At 39.8% G+C, this 20,595-nt stretch overlaps 1 protein-coding gene and 1 long non-coding RNA gene across 20 annotated transcripts in view; one reads left to right on the top strand and one right to left on the bottom strand.

Annotated features, from left to right (window-relative positions):
* Window positions 1-20,595, bottom strand: part of DTNA (dystrobrevin alpha) — a 224,053-nt gene that overhangs the window by 90,797 nt on the left and 112,661 nt on the right. For all 19 annotated transcript variants that reach the window (XM_063168301.1, XM_063168293.1, XM_063168283.1 and 16 more), the window contains 2 exons: window positions 7,490-7,557; window positions 1,615-1,695 (listed from right to left, as the gene is read on the bottom strand). In XM_063168301.1, coding sequence (XP_063024371.1) covers window positions 1,615-1,695; window positions 7,490-7,556 — 148 coding nt within the window. In that variant the 5' untranslated portion in view covers window position 7,557. The remainder of the gene's footprint in view (window positions 1-1,614; window positions 1,696-7,489; window positions 7,558-20,595) is intronic.
* LOC134424577 (uncharacterized) lies at window positions 2,423-11,425 on the top strand. Its single transcript, XR_010029457.1, has 2 exons — window positions 2,423-3,000; window positions 8,167-11,425. It is a non-coding gene; the product is annotated as an uncharacterized LOC134424577 (long non-coding RNA).

Genomic DNA, 20,595 nt, shown 5'->3' with positions numbered 1-20,595 from the left:
CCAGAAGCTGAGTCCCAACCACGAGCTACTTGGCACAAACTGGCAAATTGCAGGGCATCTGCACTAATTCTCTATGAGGAGAACCAACAGCTCCACAAAAGCAGATCACAGCTCATAAATAAGAGGCACAAAATTAAAATTAAGAACCAGTATATTTTCAGCCAGCCAGACACTCCCAGCAATGAGGCTATTGTTAGCCCTTGGGTTTTTTTTTAATTTGCTTTGCATGCAGTTGCACACATACTTTGCTACCACCATCCATTTAATTGGATACTTTTGTCACCTCAGACTACTGTATTCTGTTACCATGAAAATGAAGTGAAAATGTCATCCTCCTAAACATAAGATTTAAAAAAACCCAACCGAATGCAACATAATAGCGTCTTTCAACACATTTGCTCCTGAATGGGAGAAGCCAGCTGCTGGGCAGGTACTAACCCCCCCTGGGTTTTGTGTCTGGCAGATTGCTTATAATGTGATACCAAACCTTCAATTCATACTTCAGCTAAGGGCATATTAAAAATATGAGAAGTGTGCTACAAAAGTGATTAAACTATCAGCTCCGTGGCTAATAACACAGTAAATACTCTCCAAAATATTTTTCATTACAAGTTGGCCTCTCCAGTATGTCTGGACAGCATAAGAGAAACATTTCTGTAACACAGACAGATGTAACCCCAAAACTAGGAACTTAACAGGGTGGTAAATTTCTATCCACAGTGAGCATTTTTTGACATACTTACCACTGTGTGCAGCACAAGCATAGCCAGGTTGTCATTCTAGTCTGTATGTGAGGACTAAAACACTTATTTTCTCTGTGTTGTCCTCTCCCTACTGCTACTGCTGACAAGAGTGCCCTTGGTTAGGGGATTTTTTTAAATTGGTGTGGAAAGGTCCAGTAAAGCACATATACCCAAATCTGCCTTTTTAAGTATTTGCATACTATTTTGGATGGAGAAGAAAGGATACACTCCATTACAGATTTTATACGTATTTCACCTTTAAAGCTCACAGCACGTGACTGTGCTAATAGAAAATGCAGCTGTAAAGGGAAAAAGACTGAATCTCAGAAGAGAAGTTAAAAAAGATCACTAATCAAGTGAGAAATTTCCCAATAAAACCTAGAGGGAGTAAGACAGATATGCAGAGATTACAAGCAGGTTCAGTCTCTCAGAAGAGCTGCATTTAGCTGGCCTTCTGGAAATAGAGGGGTGTCACCAACGTTGCACTTACTTTGCTGCACCCTAAATAGAAGAGGACTAAAAGCAGCATTTTTTCTCACAGAGCTGCTATAAAAGCATTTAATTTGCAGGGCCCTGCTGAAACTCACAAATGCTATTTCACAAGAACATTGGAGAACGCAGTTTAATTCTTATTAATTAAAGCTGTGGCCTGTATCCTGCCCCACCTTTCAATGGCTGAATCACTGGCATATTTGAGGCAAGTTCCTTACATAAACAGGTTAATATTTGAAGCCTGCCCAGGCACTCTGATGAGCGTCCTTTGCAATGCCACACCACACAGCCCTGGCTTGTCAATGGTGCAAAGGACAGACTGCAGCGTGCAGAGGAAAGCTTGTAACAGCGTAGGTGAGGGAAGTGCTGGCATACTTACAGTTGCATTTCTTCTGAACGAACCGAAGCTTGCATGCTGTTCGGTAGGTGGACAGGCGGATGCGATCCAGATCCTGAGCCCCTAGTGGAAGAGAAGAACGGTGACATTTGGGTGGAATGTGACCTGTGTGTCTCTTTGCTAGCAGGGAAGCCAAGGAACAAAGTGGACACACGAGCTGCCTCGGTTTAACAATTTTCAAGGCTCTTTCCTTTGCAGAGAGAGCAGAGAGGAGTGAGGAGTAACAAGGGGAATGTCAGGAGCTACAGTGTTAAAAGAATTTTAGAAAGGAAGGCAAGGAATAGTCAGCCCACTGTGTCTGTCACTTTGAAGAACAATCTGGTCAAGCTGCAGGCTAAAAGACACACTGGCCAGGCTCCAACAGCAGGGAAAACCTCAGCTGAATTTTAATATTCAGCAAAAAAAACCCATAACAAATATCTTTAGCTGACATGCCACATCAGGGCAAGGTATTGCCAGCAAACCCAGAAAACATACTGTGCTGTAACATAAAGATTTATGGCAATCTGCAGAAGGGGGCAATGACAAGGGGTGTGCAGCCTTTCTCCACTTTGAGGATGTATGTTCTCTGTGTTCTCTGCAATGGAGACCTCTGGGGGTCAGCTCTGTGCACCGCACAAATCTTGGCCCTGGCTGCTGCAACATAAAGATCCAGTAACATTTCCAAACATGTCCAAGAGATGGGAACAAACTGAGTGGCAGCTCCCTCACAAACAAGGACAGGACACAGGGGCCAGTGTGGGGGCAGAACCTGGCACAGTGTCCAACAAACTCATCCAAACAAGGTACAGTCAAGAGAGGAGTGGCATACAGCCCTGCTTTTACACAGGCTTCCTAAATGCTTTGAGATTTCTCAGCTGAACTGCAGAACATATGGCCACGTTGGCATCTGTAGCAGGATACTCTGTCTAAGTGGGGGTAAAACAGCTCAAATTTTCTCCCATTTGCAAAAGGTATCAGTGATGGATGGAGAAGGTGGATCATGCTGCTTCAGGTGTTTGGAAATGCTGAGACCAGCCTGACTTCACAACCCCAAAGCTAAACCTTCTGGGGACATGAAAAACAGTCTTGCCTGAGAGAAATCAGCACTGCTGAGGATGTGGCACACAAAGTTCCTGATAAAGGAAGCAACAAGTGATAGCACTGATAACTTATCTGAGGCTGCTGAGCTGGCAAGGGAGCCTAGAAACATCTGACTGACAGTCAATCACTTTATACTATAAAAGCTCAGTTCCATTTTTTAATGGCAGGGACTTCAACACTTTCCTTCTGGATACATTTGTGGCAATTCCTCCCTTGACTGGGGACACCCCTCAAGGCTATTCCTTCAGGCCAAGTGGAAGAGATTTGCCCCCAGTGTTGATATGGGTGAGTAACACCAATCTGTACTTGATAATTATTAAGCTATTTTTGAAATGATTTATTTAATAAATAGTGACCAATACAATTAGTTATAAATATCTATACTACCTGGTAAACAATTTTGAATAAAATATTTTAGCTTAATTGTTATCATTATCACCAATTGAAATATTTATTTTATTTCTATGAATATATTTGGTTTGCTATCCTTAATCCTGCATGATGAAGTCATATAAAGTATCAATTACATCTTATAATGCTTAAGAAATAAACTCTTGACCAAGTCTGGGGCTAGGACTGGATTGAGCTCTACTCAGACTACTCTCTAAGAAGGAGTTTCCAGCGTGAGGGGGATCCTTTCTGCACCTTATGACTCAATTGGAGGGCTTCCTTCCCTGATAAATCTTGCCTGAAGTTTCCATTCTGCATGTGGCAGCATTGTTCACCCACACTTTTTTAAACATGGTCATCCTTCAGACCCAATTTTTCAAATGTGCTCTGGCCTATGACATGAAAATGAGAACGATACTCTCTATTCTCCCCAAATTCTGCTCTTTTCTTGACCAAATTCTCCCCCACCATCTTCCCAAAGCTCCCAGCTACTCCCTTTTGCCAGTTACACCATCTGCTCCTAGGAGAAATTACCTTTGACTACTTAACATCAGGTATGGGAAGTATTTTTGTGAGTTTTTCCATCATCCCCTCTATTGTTAAAATGATACAGGTTTTTCCCTTCTCCATTGGTATCTCATTGACAGCTTTAGGAGAATTTCTTTGTAGGTGAAAGGGAGGATAAAGCTTGTAACACTAAGCTTTTTTTTTTTTTTTTAACAGGAAAAATAAGTAAAATTAATGTAACTTTTTCCCTCTTCAGTGAAAGCTATCAATAAACTTCCAGTGCTCCTTTATAAAATTTCAGCCTTTTAACAAGGTTTTAAAAGTGAAAACAAAGTGAGACTCTGGCTCACTGAGCTTCTGAGGTTGCAGTAATAATTCTAAATAAACAAATTTGTAGGCAACACTGCTTTTTATTTTCTTTTTTACTATTTGCACACATAGTGGATGGTATTATTTTGATATTATTTGGGGAGTAGGTGTTGCTGAGACGACCCTGGAATAGACAATTTAATTTTGTCATGATTCACATTTTGCCACAGTCAGAAATCTGTTTGTCAAATGGCTTCTGTAGAAAAGTGCCATCACTTACATGATGGAGAGTCCTGCTAAACAAATGGAAAGATGTCCAGGACTGAGCACAGCAAATGAGACAGCAAATTTGTAACTTCCCTACAGGACTGCCAGTGGCCTCTCCTTTCTTCTGCCTCCTGGCAATGCCTCACTCTGTCTCCTTTGAATATGCTCATGTCAAGTAACACTGATGGCAGTTTGCAAAAATAACAAAGGGACACGCTGCAACTTTGGCTGCTGTTTTCTGGCTGGATAATATGTGCCAAAAGTGATGCACATTTTGAACTCTTCATCAGTGTGGATACACCTGGGCATGTCAGGTCAGACTAAGGTAAGACTAGGACCTAGTGGCTTGATGTCCAACAGAGCATTGTGAGTTATAACACAAGCTTTAATCACGGGACTCTACAGAAGGTGATAATAATAATGATATCAATTCACAAATGTTTGTAATTTGGAACTAGAAGGATGCCTCTTTTGAAGGAAAGGAAACAAAAAGGGCTGAACTGGACCTCTCAAAATACAGGGAAATCACAGTGGTCCAAATTTAAAGTCTGAATCAAATCCTTCAATTCCTTGTTCAGGACAGACTTCCCACTTAAAAGGGCTTGAAAAGTTGGACTCCTTTTTTTTTCTGTTTTTTCCCCCCTCTTTTCTACCTTGTGTAGCCTGGAGCATGACCCACTTTGTACAATTATTGTGAGGTTTCAATCACAGACTTGCAGATGTAGGTCCCAAGAACTGAAAACACTGGCAAAAGCCTTTATATTATGAATTTTCTTCCTTTGATATTGGCAGGTTGTGGAATTTACCTATTGCCACAGGCTTATGCCTATCAGAATGTTAAGAAGCTTCACATGGCCCACAATATGTATGGCATCAGGAGCACATGGTTTTTGTTACACATAATAAAGTGTGGGCTTGCACACAGCTGAATGCAATCCTAGGATGAATTTTGGTTTCAGTGATGTGCACCCTCCACACACAGAGGTGTCTGAGGGGCTCTCAGAATGCAAAGGTCAGTGTTTTATGAAGATGGCTAAAATACATTTAGTTTTTCCACAAAGACTTAATATTTTCCCCTCATTTTACCTAGTTGGAACATCCAGTTCTCTGTGTACACAGACAGTAGGTGGAGGAACAGAGGCAGGCAAACAGAAAAGGGAAGCACACGTGAGATAAACCAGACTGAAGTAAGTATGCCAAAATACTAAAATGTGAAAGAAGAAAATAGCAGACTGTAACTACTGGTGTGTAATACAGGAAAATGGTCCCTCCTCTGCCTCCAGCTGCTGATCTTCCCAATACCTCCTTAACTCCTGCTAAACAATCCAACATCAAAAGAGCCTTCAAAACTGTGGAAACAAACCACAAATTTTCACAGCAAAGTCCTAAATATTTTAGGAGTATTTAAAACTATTTGAAATTAATGGTACCTATGTCACTGACTTGAGCTGATAAAAATCAATGCCCCTCTGTAATTATAATTAAAACTACAGTATGTTCTGCTAATGGACAAATACATTTTTTGATTCTGGCCAAAGTACAACACCTCCCTCCAAGGTTCCAAGGTGCTGTACACAAGAGACAACTGAATGAAAGAATATCCTGAGTTTATATGCCACAAGAATCATTGAGTCCAACTCTTGGCTCTGCACAGGATACTCCCAAAAATCACCCCATGTGCCTGAAATATTGTCCAAATGCTTTTTGAACTCTGTCAGGCTTGGTGCTGTGACCACTTCTCTGGGGAGCCTGTTCCAGTGCCCAAACACCCTCTGGGTGAAGAATCTCTTTCTAATACCCAACCTAGACCTCCCATGACACAGCTTCATTCCATTTCCTCAGGTCCTGTCACTGTGCACCAGAGAGAAAAGATCAGTGAGAAACAGTCATGAGTTACAGCAGCAAGCACTGTGTGATACTAAAACAATTACAGGGCACAACAGAGCCAGTGGACACTGTGGAATGGGCCAAACCAGTCCTTGGTAGGCCATCTGAGTGGGAAATCTTTAATTTGGAGAGCTCAGATGTAGGGCTCACACACACTGAATTCACCAGCACACACCTGGCCTTTCATTATGCATAACAATTCCAGTCCCAGTAATGCCCATCTTAGTCTGCCACCAAAGATCAGGGAGATGCTCTGTCCTAGTTTACTATGAGCCAGGGGACAAACAACAGGAGGCTTAGTAATTACACACAAAACTCAGGTAAATCTAGTAACAGAGTGACAGTCTCAAACTTGACAGCAGAACTTCCTGGAGAAAGAGTGGATTGTAAGAGAAATCAGAGATGACTGTCAAAAGTGCAGGAACATTGTTGGTATGGTACATCCCTGACACACTATCGTGCAGGGAGTACATGACTTCATCAGGAACTACAAAAAATTACACTGAAGTGAGGTATGAAGTACATGAGTCCCTGTACTGTGTCTAGCTGAGATGCAGTTAACTTTCTCCAGAGCAGCCTGCACGGTGCTGTGTTTCAGATCTGTGGCTAAAATGTGTTGATAACACACCGCTGTTTCAGCTGTTGCTGAAGAGTGCTTGCACAGCACTCTGGCTTTTCGGTTTCCTACTCTGTCCCTTCCCAGGGCTGTCTGGGGATGGGCAAGAGGCTGGGAGGAGACACAGCAAGGACAGATGCCCCACTTGGCCAAAAGGTTAGTCCACACCATATAATGTCATGCTCAGCAATAAAACTGGGGTAGGGAAAGTAGGGGGTGGGGAGTTTTGTCTTCCAAGGCAGACAAAACTTCCACTGTTCCACGAGTGGCTGGGCATCAGTCTGCTTTTGGAAGTGGGGAATAGCCACCTTTGCATTACTGGCTCTTGGCTTCTGTTGTAATTTTCTCCCTCTCTTTCTGTCACCTAATCAAGTCTTTATCTCAAGCAATGAGTTTGCTTGCTTTTGCTCTCCCTATATTCTCTCCCATTCTGCTGGAGGCTGGTGAGGGATTAAGCAAGTATGTGGGAGTTTGGCAGCTGCCTGGGGTCAACCCACTACAGATACCTCCAAAAAAAGATGTAGCTTTTGGAGACCTTTATCCCTCTTCATTGCAACCTTTGTACTCCATCATCTTTGTCTTAAGAAAACTACGGATGAATAATTCAATTAAAAAATCTGATGTAGAAAACCTCTCTTTCCTGCTTAGGTCAAATCAGCCCATTTTCGTGCAGTTTTGGTCTCATGATATTCATTTGTGCAAGGGAGATTTGAGGTGGAAAGCTTGCATAAATTTTACTGACATTGCATAGCAACTGGCTTGGTCTATCACAGCAAAACATTTCCAGGAAGTACTTACGCATTTCTGCAAACAGCTGCCTTCTTTCTGCCATGGTATTTCCTCTTTTCCCACAATCTTCAATCATTCTGGAAGACAAAATCATGTGCAAACATTAAGCATTATTCCCAGACTGAACATACGTACATAAGCATCCAAAATTGCTCCTGAAGAACCTTGGAGGTTGGCTGGTGCTCCACGTGTACCCGGTGCCTTTTGCCGGCCTCTCTGTGGCGTGCTGCGTGGAGAACCTGGTCCCCACACTGCCCTCCATTCTCTGGACTCTGCTTTCAAGCATTTGTTTCCCCTCCCGCCCCTCTCTCCCAAAGGCAGTGTTCAGTTTTTCTGCTTGATGTAACTAACTGGCTTACATAACACAAGCTCTGAAATTCATTTTAGGTTTTCTTAAATAAGGAATCCTCAGTTTAAATTATGTAAGAGAGAAGAAATCATAAAAGATTCGGATATTATTTTATAGTCCCTAAAAGTATGTTCTAACCAATTCTATGTGGAGGAGACAAAAAAAAAACCAACAACAAACAACAGCAATTAAATCTCTACTCCATAACATAATACATGTTATTTACCCAAGCAAGCACTCTCCCAATATTCATTCAAATTCAGGGCAGTGTATCTCTGGTTAAATGAGTTTCACAAAAAGGCACAGAAGTAAGAATATATTTTCCTTCTGTTTTCAGATAAAAAAAATCTTTTGACTATTTTGAAGAGCACTACTGCTGGATAGAGCAGAGAGAAAAGTGACAGCTTCTCTCACAGACAGCATTCAAACTATAAAAGACCAAAGCTTTCAGAGTGAAGATAAACATCTTTAGCAGCACTCAAAAAATTAAAACTGGTGTCAGCATCACCACTTCCTATGGGTAATTACCCTGTCGAACCAATATCCTTTCCTGCCTGCCAAGTCTGGTTAGAACTTCTGACCTGCATTTTAATCTCCATCCTTATGTCAACTAGACGGTGTAAAATAACATCACACTACCCAGGTTACAAAGGAGATGTTCTATACAAGCCTGCAATCAAAAATACTGCACTGTATCCCACAGCAAACCTCCATATGTATACAACAGGAAGGATGAAAGTACTGGATGCTGAAGTCTACCATCACCAAAGAACTCAAGACAGAAAACAAGTTTCCTTTTATTTCACAAAGACGGGAAGGCAATCACATAAGAGGTGTTTTGTTGTGGTTTTTTTTCCCTTTCAAACTGCACAGTTCAAATGAAGTGGTGGTACATTATAATTGCCTTTTCCAAGCAGCCTATTCAATTTTCAGGGTACTGATAAAGACTCTGCTAAAGTGCTATCTATGGTGGATGTTTTGTGATGTGAGCAGCAGTCCCACTAGGAAGGGGACAAAGGGTATGGATGCAGCCTCTTTGCAGGGATATTCAAGTTCACCTCGTATTCAAGTAGGCTCCCATTTGCCCAGGAGTGACAGGGATGTGTGCAGCACGGCGTGAAGTCTGAGCTAATGTATCCTCCCTTTCTGCAGGGATAGCAGCTCTCAGGATAGTGCTTCACAGGAGTGGTCACTCAGCCTTTGATGTGAGGCAGCTGGGGTCTTGGAGGTGTCAGGGAAGACTCAAACCTCCCTGCAAAATGAGATACCTCAAGATATGCCAGGCCCAACTAACATCTTAATTAGACAGCAAGAAGTAATGTCTTTTTTACATGAATCAGCCTTAAATGTCTTCCCATAAAAAATTAAAAGCGATATAATTCCACTAACCATGGCTTGAGCTCCCCACTCCTTTCTGTTTCTAATGAAACTCTTTGTAGGAGACAAATTTGCCATGGGAAATGACCAGATCTCATAGGACAGGTGAGTTAATAAAGCCCTTTGAAAAGATAATATCTTTTACTAGGCAGGACAGTTGAGTGAATTCTTCAGAGCAAACACAATTTTTGATTAATATTTATTGCTTGTAGAGTTGGTTATAGCCATCATAATTTTCTCTGACTTCTCCTATACTCAGCATTATTCCACAATGTGCAACTTGTTTTCAGACCACATATAACCTGTGTTATTTGACTGAGATTGGGGATAATTTGATTTTGGCACAAGGATGACATCATCTTCCACTTCTTGACACAACTGACACCTAAATCTTACAGATGCTTCTCCAGTTAATAATTTGCTGTTTTCATTTCACCAATGTTCTCTAGCATTTGTGAAGTAATTACTGCTCTCAGAGTGATTGCTACAAATTTCATCAAAAACATAAGGGGTGCAACTTTGTTCTTACTTGCCTTATACTGACATCTAGAGAAAAATATTCCTTAGCTATTGCTTTTAAATATCTTGCAGAGCATGGAATGTGGCTCACCTGTGACCTTATTCACCATGTGGAAGAATTTTCCCAGTCTAAATTTAGTAACAAAAAGTATTTTTCAAATCATGCAAATTGTACAGTACATTTTCCACTTCCACCAGAAAGCCTGTTGTAGAAGTGTCCCTTTAGTGGAGGGAAAAATAATAATTCTTTAACTGTTTTTCTGTTTTCTGCAATTCATCCTCCCTTTACTTTTACTGTTTATATCTCCCCATATAAGAACATTCCCTGTACCTGATCATCATTTTTCAGAATGTCCCATTATCTTCTGAAATTGAATCACCCTTTTCACTGCTGGGGCTTATGGGGATTACCAAGCCTGACAAATAACTTTATATTTATAAACACACAACTCAGGCTTCCTCAGAGAAGGAGGGAACTTCAGATTTATGTTTTTAGGAGTCTTGCACTAGGTATTTTGCAGATTTTAAAACAGTCTTCGCCCAAATGACAATCCTAAAATTCTCTATAAGGGTATATGCCATTAAGCTAATGAGAACATTAATGGTGGCAGTATTTTCAGACAGACACATTCTATCCCTCTTTCCTGTCTTTTCCTGATAGAAAAAAGTGATAGATGATGCTCATCTACAGAGTATTGGTACTTCTGAGTCGCCATTGGGAGGAATGCACTCAGCTGCATCTTCCAAGCTTTTCACTTGCATTTTAACTCTAGAATATGCTACAGCCCAGGCTCAACTAATGCCATTGTCAGGGTGCTGGGCATCTCCTTTTCAGCCTTGTTCCCTGTGACCCAGCTCACAGGCACACAGCTCAGCTCTTCAGCTCAGATTGCAGACTCCTGCTTCGAGCCCATCATGTGTCCACCTCAGTCCCTGGGGCTGGCCCTGAGCCAATCAACTACAGTTGTGCTCCAGTATTCCTCAGTTTGCTCACAGCACAAGTCATGTCTCAGAAAAAAACCAAAGTACAATTTGTTCTCCACAGGAGAAAAGCAAGTCACAAAGCAAATGTGCTTTGAAAAACAGAATACATTTCCAGAGACATAATTTTGAAAAATATTAATTACTGTATATGTTTCTTATAGTAGGGATTAGATTATATTTGTCTTCTATAGGTTCCTTTCACTATCTTCTTCCCTTCACTTTTCTTCCCAGGAAATACCTCCTCCACTGCAGGTAAGAACACCTATTGTGTATCTAATTAAAATTCTAGTCACAGGCTAATTAGTAAAGTACCAATTAGAGTGGGATTAAGGCTTCAATATATTACAGACATTCCAAAGCAGAAATCTTTCCAAGTGTGAGGTTTCCAGCCTCTGAAAAAGATACTGTGAATGTTTCCTTTTTACCCACGTTTCAAGCTGAAAACTTTTATGATATTAGTAGTGCTAGAAAGAAAATAATAAATAAACAAATAATATAGTTTGATTGGAACTATTTTGACTACAATTTCATATTCATGCTTATCATGTATCAGAAGCATAATTGGTCTATTTTTTAATATACTTTTCTGGTTTATAAAATGTGGGTGGGAATATCATGTAATATGCATAACATGAGAGCTAAATGCCTCATTTATCTTTCCTTTCCTGTTGTGCTGCTTGGATTATGAGCACTACAATAAACTTTCTCACAAATAAGTGTTTTTCTTGTTTCAGTATTTATAGGCTAAATAATATCTTTTATTAAGCCCTATATATGTATATGTAATTCTTTTCATAAATAGTATATTTCCATTACATCCAATTTCTCGAGCTATGTCTGTGCCTGATAAAAATAATGCATGCTACATTTAAATCATTAGCTCCAAAAAAACCTATCTATCCTGGTTTAGGCCAGAATACAGTTCATATTATTCCTAGTAGCTGGTACAGTGCTGTATTTTGAATTTAATATGGGAATAATGTTGATAACACACTGTTGCTTTCGCTGTTGCTCAGTAGTGCTTACCCCAAGTCAAGGACTGCTCAGCTTCCCAGGCTGTGCTTGTCAGCAGGTGCACAAATGACTGGAAGGGAGCATGGCCAGGACACCTGGCCCAAAGTGGCCCAAGAGATATTCCACACCTCAGAGTATCCTGCCCACTACATAAACTGGAGACAATTGGCCAGGAGGCGCCAATCCCTCCTTGGAGATGGGCTAGGCTTTGGTCAGTGGGTGGTGATCCACTGTAGCGGGTACCACTTACCTATCTTGGGCTGTATCTCTCTGTCTCATTATTACTACTCTCTCTGAGTCACTATTAGTACTACTATTACTACTATTATTATTATATTTTGCTTTGTTTCAATTATTGTTTGTATCTCCATCCATGAGTTTAACTTTTTCCCCCCTGATTCTACCAACCACTGGGAGGGGTGGGGCTGGTGGTGGAATGAGCCAGCAGTTGCATGTGACTTACTTTACAGCTGGGGTTAAACCACCACACCACCAAAAGAAGCAGTTGCCTATATGCCTGGAGAAGGCACTCCCCTCTGGAAAGCCCCACACATGTCCCAGGAGACCCAAAAATTCCCGACCTGAACCGTGCACACGCGGTTTGATGTTTCTGAGAAGAGCCACCCCACTAGCACTGCCCATCCTGTCTGTCTGTGACAGATGAAGTGCCCCAGGGAGGCAGGACACACACCAGTGAGGAAAACTGCCCACTGAAATTGATTAATTCTGGCATGAAAAATTCATCAAGTCCCATGTGATGGCTGTGATGCAGCGGGCGTTTGGAAAAAGAGGCTCCGAATCCCGGCCAGTGACACTTGTGACAGCCTCTCAGGCTGGACAAAAGCTGCTTTTCTGTCCAAGCAGGGACACAGGAAACAGGAACACCTCTCTGCCCCAGTCCTGTCCAGCTGAGCGTGCTGGGGCTCTGAAATTCTTGGAAGCATTTTGGGACCCAAGTAGCTGGAAGTTTAAGTTCCCCCATTTGGTAGAAAATATCAACCAGGATCAAGCATCCTTTATCTGAGCAGTCTGTATTTCCCTAGTGAGGAAATCTCAAACTCCTGATACAGAAGCCATTTTTTCTTCCATGAAATGATGGAAGCTTTGATTTCTCTGGGAATTAGAAGCATTAGGATGCAGAGAAATGTTCTGGTTTCTCAGTGGCTATTTTTTATGCTGTTGACAAATCTATTTTCTATGCAGCTGGTCAATATTTAAACCCAGCTTTGAGCAGACAGCAATACTGTTTTTCAGCAGCACAGGCTTCTTGTCTGCCATTGCTTGGGACAGTTTTATCAAAATGTCCTTCATACATAACAAACTGCTGTTTCTTTTCAGGATTTACCAGCATCAGAAATTTTGATTTATGAAAATGAAAGAGCCTGCTAGAGTCTATCTAACCGTGACTTTATGAGGAACTTAAAAGCTGTAGTCAACATCCAGGATTCTGTTCATGCAGGATTTGTGGCAGTATGAGAGAGGAGATTTTCCATTGATCTTTTATTTTCTCCAAATACAGCTGTGTTAGGCAGATCCTGCTCTGCTAACTACAACACTTGTGGCTGCTTATTTCAAAGCGAACTTGGACTGGAGAACAGTGAGTTAAAAGGGACAGTAAGTGCTGGCTAAAACCATATTTCTGACGTCACCAACCTCAGCAATCCTTGTAGTTAATAATAAAAATCCTGAAGGGCCATTTCAGAGCCCTCTTCCCCTTAATGGATTTATTGGTGCCTTATGAATGTCTTGTTCCACATGTTCTAATGAACCAAGTCCCTAATAGGCCTCTCTCAGCTTTACATTCCAGGGCTAATCTTTGGCACTGTAATAAAACTGGTCAATGCTCTTTCCTGAGGCTAGCTATAATTGCATTGCACTCACAAAGTGTGCTTGTATTTTATCTAGAGATTTTTACAGTGAAGAAAGAAAACAAAAGCTGTTGCTAAGTTCATCTCCAACATGAGTCTCAGCAAGTCTGATTCTTTTCATTTTTATCATATTTTTCAATTTTAATACCACCAAAAAAATTGAAATTCAGTCTTGATTTATTCCTTTAGTGAAATGTGTTTTTGTTTTTAAGAAAGAATTTTCCAACATACTTTTCATCAGCTCCCCCTTTTGGGAGTTTTGTGTCCTTAGTGGGAAACTCAAAAATGCCTAATAAGGGACCCACTGCAACTCATTTCCATAAGGCACAGTTTGAATGCTGTGCAAATCTTATCTCTCAGGTCTAAAAAACAAGTGTGAAGGGATTAATAAAAAAAAAAGGCATAATTTTGAGACAGAAAATATGAGAGTTAAAATATACCCATTTCATATTTAATACTGTATGGAATCAGCACTTTACTACAGGATGCCATGACAAAGGAAACATCAGTTGTTTTCCATGTGCACCAGGTTTAGGAATTCAAAATCTTCCTAACTAGGCTAAAATAAGGCCCAAAATCCTTATTTTTCATCCATCCTTTTCATGGGTACTTCTACATTATAATTTCCAGCTTTTCTCTGCAACATGAAGAACTTCTCTTAAAGAACCTTACTACTCCAGACATGAAAGACATTTAAGAAAATGACTACTTGACACTTAAAATATACATGGGAAACTTTAAAAAGCTGTCTTACAGGCATTGCTTAAAAATTTTTTCTAGCTCTTTTTGAGTCATGCTTCCTGATACTACAAGAAACTACTTTATTGGATGAAATATGGAAGGAAAACTAATGTTCAGTGCTTCAAATATGTTTTCATCTTTTAAGAGCATAAGATTATCCAATAAAATAATTTTGGTCAACTCCAAAAATCTTTTCTCCAGGGCTTCACTGCCATCACTTCTGATAAACATTAGGGGCTGATTCCAGCTAACTGCTACAGATTTAAATGTATAATTTCAAAGTTCTATTCAAATGGGATTAAAAAGTTGTATTTAATCTAAATTTTATTAAATATTTTAAAACAATAAAGAAGATGCCAATTTCCTTTATATATGACTTGTTAGAGCCTTAGTTCAACTAAGGGGTAGCTAGAAATAACCTCCACTAATGGTCATTTATTTTGTGTTATACTCAAAACATATTCCAGGCAAAGAAGAAGCCCCCAAAACTCAGACAAAAAAGCTGATGATATACAATACCAAATTCTATTTGTCTGATGTGTAAATATTTTTATGGAGTTTTCCCAGGAACTCATTTTGGAGCTGTATTTCACTGGCATTGTAGCTTTTCCTTCAAAATATGATTTTTAAAAACTATTTTTCTAAAAGCCAAGATCAATAAAGAACTGATGACCTTTGAACACTCAAATATGTAGTTCTACTCCTTTCAAATATGCCTTAGTTAGAGAAGGCATAATTCATAGACAAAACTGTAATGAAACTCAAGGGATAAAAAACTATAAGGACTATCACAGGAAGCATTTAATTGATAATCTGATACTTTGATAGTCTGGTCCTCTTTCTTTTTTATTTGCCATTGTAGAGGCAAAAAGGAGGCTGCAGGATATCAAATATAATTAAAATCCTACTTAGTCAAAGGGATCTTTCAGTTCTTCTTGTGCTGCCATAATTAAACCCAAATTCATTTGAGAGTAAGCTGTCAGTGATACAATTGTGTTAGGAAGCATTTCTTGGCTTCTGCCAATTTTAATAATACAAGCTGTCAGTTTTGGTAAATACAGATTTGATGATTATTTGCTGTAGGACAGTAGGTACTTTCATGTCCTCAGAATTACAAAACCAACTAAATAAACCAAATGGTAGCTGCAGTAGAAAATGCATTCCTAGGAAGCTGAAATTATCAAGATCCTTCACATGTACTGGGAAAATCTCACTAAAATTAAGTACTGTGAGTAGTCAAACAAATTACTTAATAGAACAGCCACTGGCTTTGTAACCTTATCTGATGAAAAGTGTTGGAGCCAAACAATTTATGCAATAGCCACTGATTCAGAGGAGTTGAAAAAAATCTTATCAGCTAGGATGTTTTCCATTATACAACTGACAACCAAGGGGTATTTAAGGTTTTTTTATCTTTATGCCTGAAACAGATACCTTTGGGTTTTTTTCTTTTCAATTTTTGGAAATGTTACAACAAATAGATTTATAGAAAAGAAAGTCTGAACTATATCTAAACAACACAGCTAGAAAAAAGAATCTTTAAAAACAATCCCATGGAATTTCAAGTCTCTCCATCTCTATTTGCCAGAAAGGTAGAAAATAGATTTCAAATGAAAGAATGATGAGGCACTGAGGAAATTGTTCACATATACTCCTTCATAGTGGTAGCTGTTAATTTGTCCTGAAGCTCAGTGAGAGCAGGCACTAGGACAGAAGAATGAAACCAGGATGGGAATTAAGGCATTTAGGAGCATTTTGGGTTAAGTATATACCTTCTGAGACAAAGAAAGCTTTGATTACTGCATCTGTATGAATCTCACACAGAGAGAAATCAGATCCTTAATGCAAGCAGGAGCAGCCTCCAGGCTGATCTAATTAATATCTGAAGAAGACATTTTTAGCAATTAGCTGCTTTAAGGGCATAAAGAAATGTAAGATTTTATCTTTTTTACCTGGCTGTGCGTGGCCCTTGGGTAACAGGAATACAACTTGATTGTTTTGGTGGCTGCATTCAAATGACGATGCTTTGAAAGCAGATGTCAACTTGTTAACTTTAATTCTGTTTTCAAGTATCAGATCTCATTGAAAATCACACCTCTATGTCTCTAATTTTGTGGTGGAAAAAGAAATTTCACATGCATTTTTTAAATTATTTCACTAGGCAGCCTTAGTTATAAAAAAGTTCAATCCTCAAGATACTCAGTTAAGATACTAACTCTGCTGAAGTCATAATGAGTGAAATGAGGGTCTGTACATTCCTGTCCCCTAAGTGCCTGCCTGCATAGCCCTCAACAACCACACAAGCAATACAGCATACAGTCATTATACACCACAGGAACAGAACAGGTAGGCTGGCAGTACCACTGGTAACAGAAGAATCAGCAATAAAAACCAGCAATGGGATGCCTACCTTTGTATAGAGCTTAAGTGACAAGAAATCACATGTCAATATAAGAATTTCTGAGTCTTCTAATGATGAATACATAGAAAAGCCATGATGGGCTCCTGTTCAACAAAAGCTTTCTTTAACCTGCCCTTATCCTGCAAAACCTTTACATACACACTGAACCCAAAGCATATGCTTGAATTCCATTGTAATTACCATACTTAGCCAAAGAGGAACAGGCTGCTGAACTGGGCTCAAAAGTTTTCTATTTAGTTCTCAATAAATAAGAAAAAAGGGCAGCCTAAAAGCAGTAGGTTACATAAAAGGGAATGTACTTGGAAATGGCACTTCAAGGAGGAGTCAGTGTCTCCCAATAAAGATAACCTTTAATCACATAACAGAGAGCACAGCTCCTCTGCATGTGATGTGGAAGTTTACAGAGTACTGAGGTCACTTTGAAAGCAAAAGGAATTAAAGAATTAAAGAGCATTAGGAAACAGAAGAATCTTTCACCCCTTCACCTTTTTATTCATTATTTGGATGTATGTTGAGATGCTATTCATGACACTCTTATAAATTATGAAGAGAAATACACTTTATGCCAGTTCCTACATCACTGGTTATTCCTGAAGTACCCCACAACAAAAGTTAGCACAAGCTTTTCTTTTCCAAAACTGTCTTTGATGCAAATGTATTCTGTCTTTGCCTACCAGCAAATTTAAGCCTCCCTTTGCTGGAGTACTCTCACACAGTATTATCATAACACCCTTTCACATTAGTCTAGATAATTTATTTCAATGATTAAAAAGGTGCAGCTATTAACGACGAGCAGAAATTTTTGCAAAACTATCCTTTTAATAAATAGAAAGGCATATTATGTCCTCACTAGAACATCAGTGTGTCAGACATAAGGCTGTGGAAGGCTGTAATAACTTAAAACAATTGAAGAAAAAACCCTACCCTTATTTCAACAGGTAAAGGACAACAGGAAATGAAAGCAAATGCAAACAAAAAAAAAAAGGATAGCTTGATATGCACTATCAGCTAGTTCATTTTCTCAAATAAAAAACCTAATATAACAAATTACTTTTAACCTAATTAAAATCTGACATTATTTTATTAGGCAATATCATTATTACAATAGCATACAGAAGAAAATGAAATACAATATAATTATGTAGCAAATAGTCTCATATATTAAGCCAGAACAGAAAGCTAATGCTTGAAATATTGAATTCAAAGATAATGGCTTGTAAATGGACACAACAGAAACAGGCTGCTACATGTGATTCGCTCTTCTGTGTCTCTCCTCTCAGATAATGCACATTACTTCTAACACTGGCTGGACCCTGCTAAACTCGAGTCAGTGTTGAATATGCTTGAGGAGGAACATTTAAAATAAAACAGTATTAATTATATTGCAAAAGAACATTGAGATTATAAAAATTCCTCCAATACCACATAAATATTTCAGCGACTAGAAATGGGCTTGTAAGCAGACTCTCATCTGGAGAAATTTCAGTGTCCTGAATGTACCTCTCCCACGGCAAGAAGGGAATGTGAAGAAAGACAAGGGAGCACATGAAAGCCCAGAAGAAGCACATCTAAGCAGGCTGGCACTTATGGCTGCAAAGATTCCTGATGTGCTGTGAAATCCCCAAATGGTTGTTTAAAGATTTTTCTTTGTGTAAAATGAAGTAGATCACTTCTTAGAAACACTCCTCTAAGGGTAGTCAAGGCAGAATACACACTCCTACACAAGCACTGCTCTACAATGCACACAATGCATCAACTTTTGTGGAAAGATGACATTTGTATCATTAACAACAGGAAATAAGAGGTGCCAAAACAGGCAAGACACTATCACACAGCACTTCATGTCTGTATGTCATGTTCCCCCAAAGACTAAATGTCCTCAAACAATTTTTTCAACACCTTCTTCCTTTGAAAAGATTTCATTTTTCTTCTAATACAACACAACAGTTCTAGGAGAGCCACCTCAAAAACCACTCCGGAGAGAAACTCAATCACTGTAAAGGCTGTAAAGCCATTCCCAAGACCCACAACACTTAAAGAGCTATTTTACAAAGACCAGTCACCAAAACTCAACAGCTATCACCCATGAGAAGGTCTCACAGCTGAAAGGAGAAGAGGAAGGGGTGGCCAATGTGAACGCACAGAGACATCCCACAGAAAAGCAAGGGGCACTAGGGCCTCCAGCAGCTTGCAAGGCACAATATATCCTTGGACAGAGAGTAGCAATGCAAACTGTTACAAGCCAATTTTTATGTGAAATGCATCAGTTCTGAGCAGATAAAACACTTTACAGATGCTTTCAGAATGAAGCACTGACCATAGCAGCCCAGTATCCAGGTACTCGTGGCTGCTGCAGGGACACTTCAATTAGGGCATGAAAATGAGAGCATTACATGAATCCTTGCAGAGAGCAGTAACTTCTACAGGCCTGGATTTTGACAAGAAAAACAGACTTGAATTCACTGCCACAGTGACAATTTGCAATTACAGCTCCTCCACCCCCAGAGGGCCTGTGTACAACACCCATTCTCTGAGCCAGCAGCAGCTCTCCTGAGTGATGCTCCAGCCACACACTGTAGGAAATGCCACCAGCCTAATCCAGAGAGCAGCAGAAACTGGCTCTAAGGAGAAATCTGTGCAAGTTACACGTGCCACACCACTGTCTGGACAAAGCCATGTCCAACTTGACCCTGCTGGTAAGTAGAGACAATTCTTAAACTGGTCCAGAGGCATCTCAATTGAAAGTATTTGAGCTGGTAATAAGCAGATTTGAGCTAAGCTGGTTAATGATATTTGCAAACAAGAATAAGTACATTTGCACCTCAGGTGTCATTTGCTTAATTCTGAGAGCATGTCTAATATTCTTCTGGGTATTCTGGCAAGAAAGCAACAGTGTGTTTTTGGTCTGCCTTATCAAATGCATCACATCAGAGTAGGAAGCAAGAGACCTCCTCCTCCTCCTGTTTGGCTCTGGTTCAACTACACTCAACTATTACATTCTAGTTTAGGCACCAAGTTGTCTGGAAGCCATTGACAGAGTGCAAGGAAAGGCAGAGAGATAGGAAAACACTCCAATGACAGAGCAGAGAGTCTTATTTCTCAGAAGAGAGTAACATCAAATCTATACAGTTTTGTTAAATGCTGATGAGCTGGGAATAAAAATGCTATCTGCTGTTCATGTTGGGGAGAGAATTATAAGGTGTGATATACAGGGTTTAATTAGGAATAACAAGAATAACATTTAAACACAGAAAACGTCTGATCTCAACAGGGGAACTCGAAGTGAAAGATGTATGAGGCTGTAGACAGTCTCTCAAGAGAAACAGTGAATGCCCTACAGTCTGTGGCTTTTAAAACTATCCCAGTAAATCTTTTGAAACATATATCGCAGGCCCAATGCTACTTTCAATGAGGTGAAATGGAGACTCCAGACACATTTCTGGATGAGAATCTCAGTGGTATAAAAAAACATGCAGTAGAGTTTTATCAGCAGAGGCTCATCTTGCATTCCTCACCTGTGGATATGCTTTTTCCTCCTGCATATTTCATAATTTATTTTCTTAAACATAGAATATTCAAAATAGACTATTTCAGCAGCCACATCACACTCCCCCACTGCTCCTTCTGCCTTCACAATTACCTTTGTTTTGTCCCTCCCAAACCATCCATTTGCCTCTAGTGACTTGTGATGTTTCAGAGTTGCCCTGTGTTAGATCACAGGGTTGTGATGTCCAACAGCAGAGTGCTCAGTGTCAGCTTACCCACTTTGCTTCTTGCCTTAGTCCTGTGAGTGTCAAACAGAGAGCAAAGGAAGGGAGCAAACCATCCAGCTGGATTTTGG

This window comes from Melospiza melodia, chromosome 1 (assembly GCF_035770615.1).
Source record: "Melospiza melodia melodia isolate bMelMel2 chromosome 1, bMelMel2.pri, whole genome shotgun sequence".
Lineage (NCBI taxonomy): Eukaryota > Metazoa > Chordata > Aves > Passeriformes > Passerellidae > Melospiza > Melospiza melodia.
Note: the sequence above shows the minus strand (reverse complement) of the source record. Positions and strands in the feature narration are given on the sequence as shown.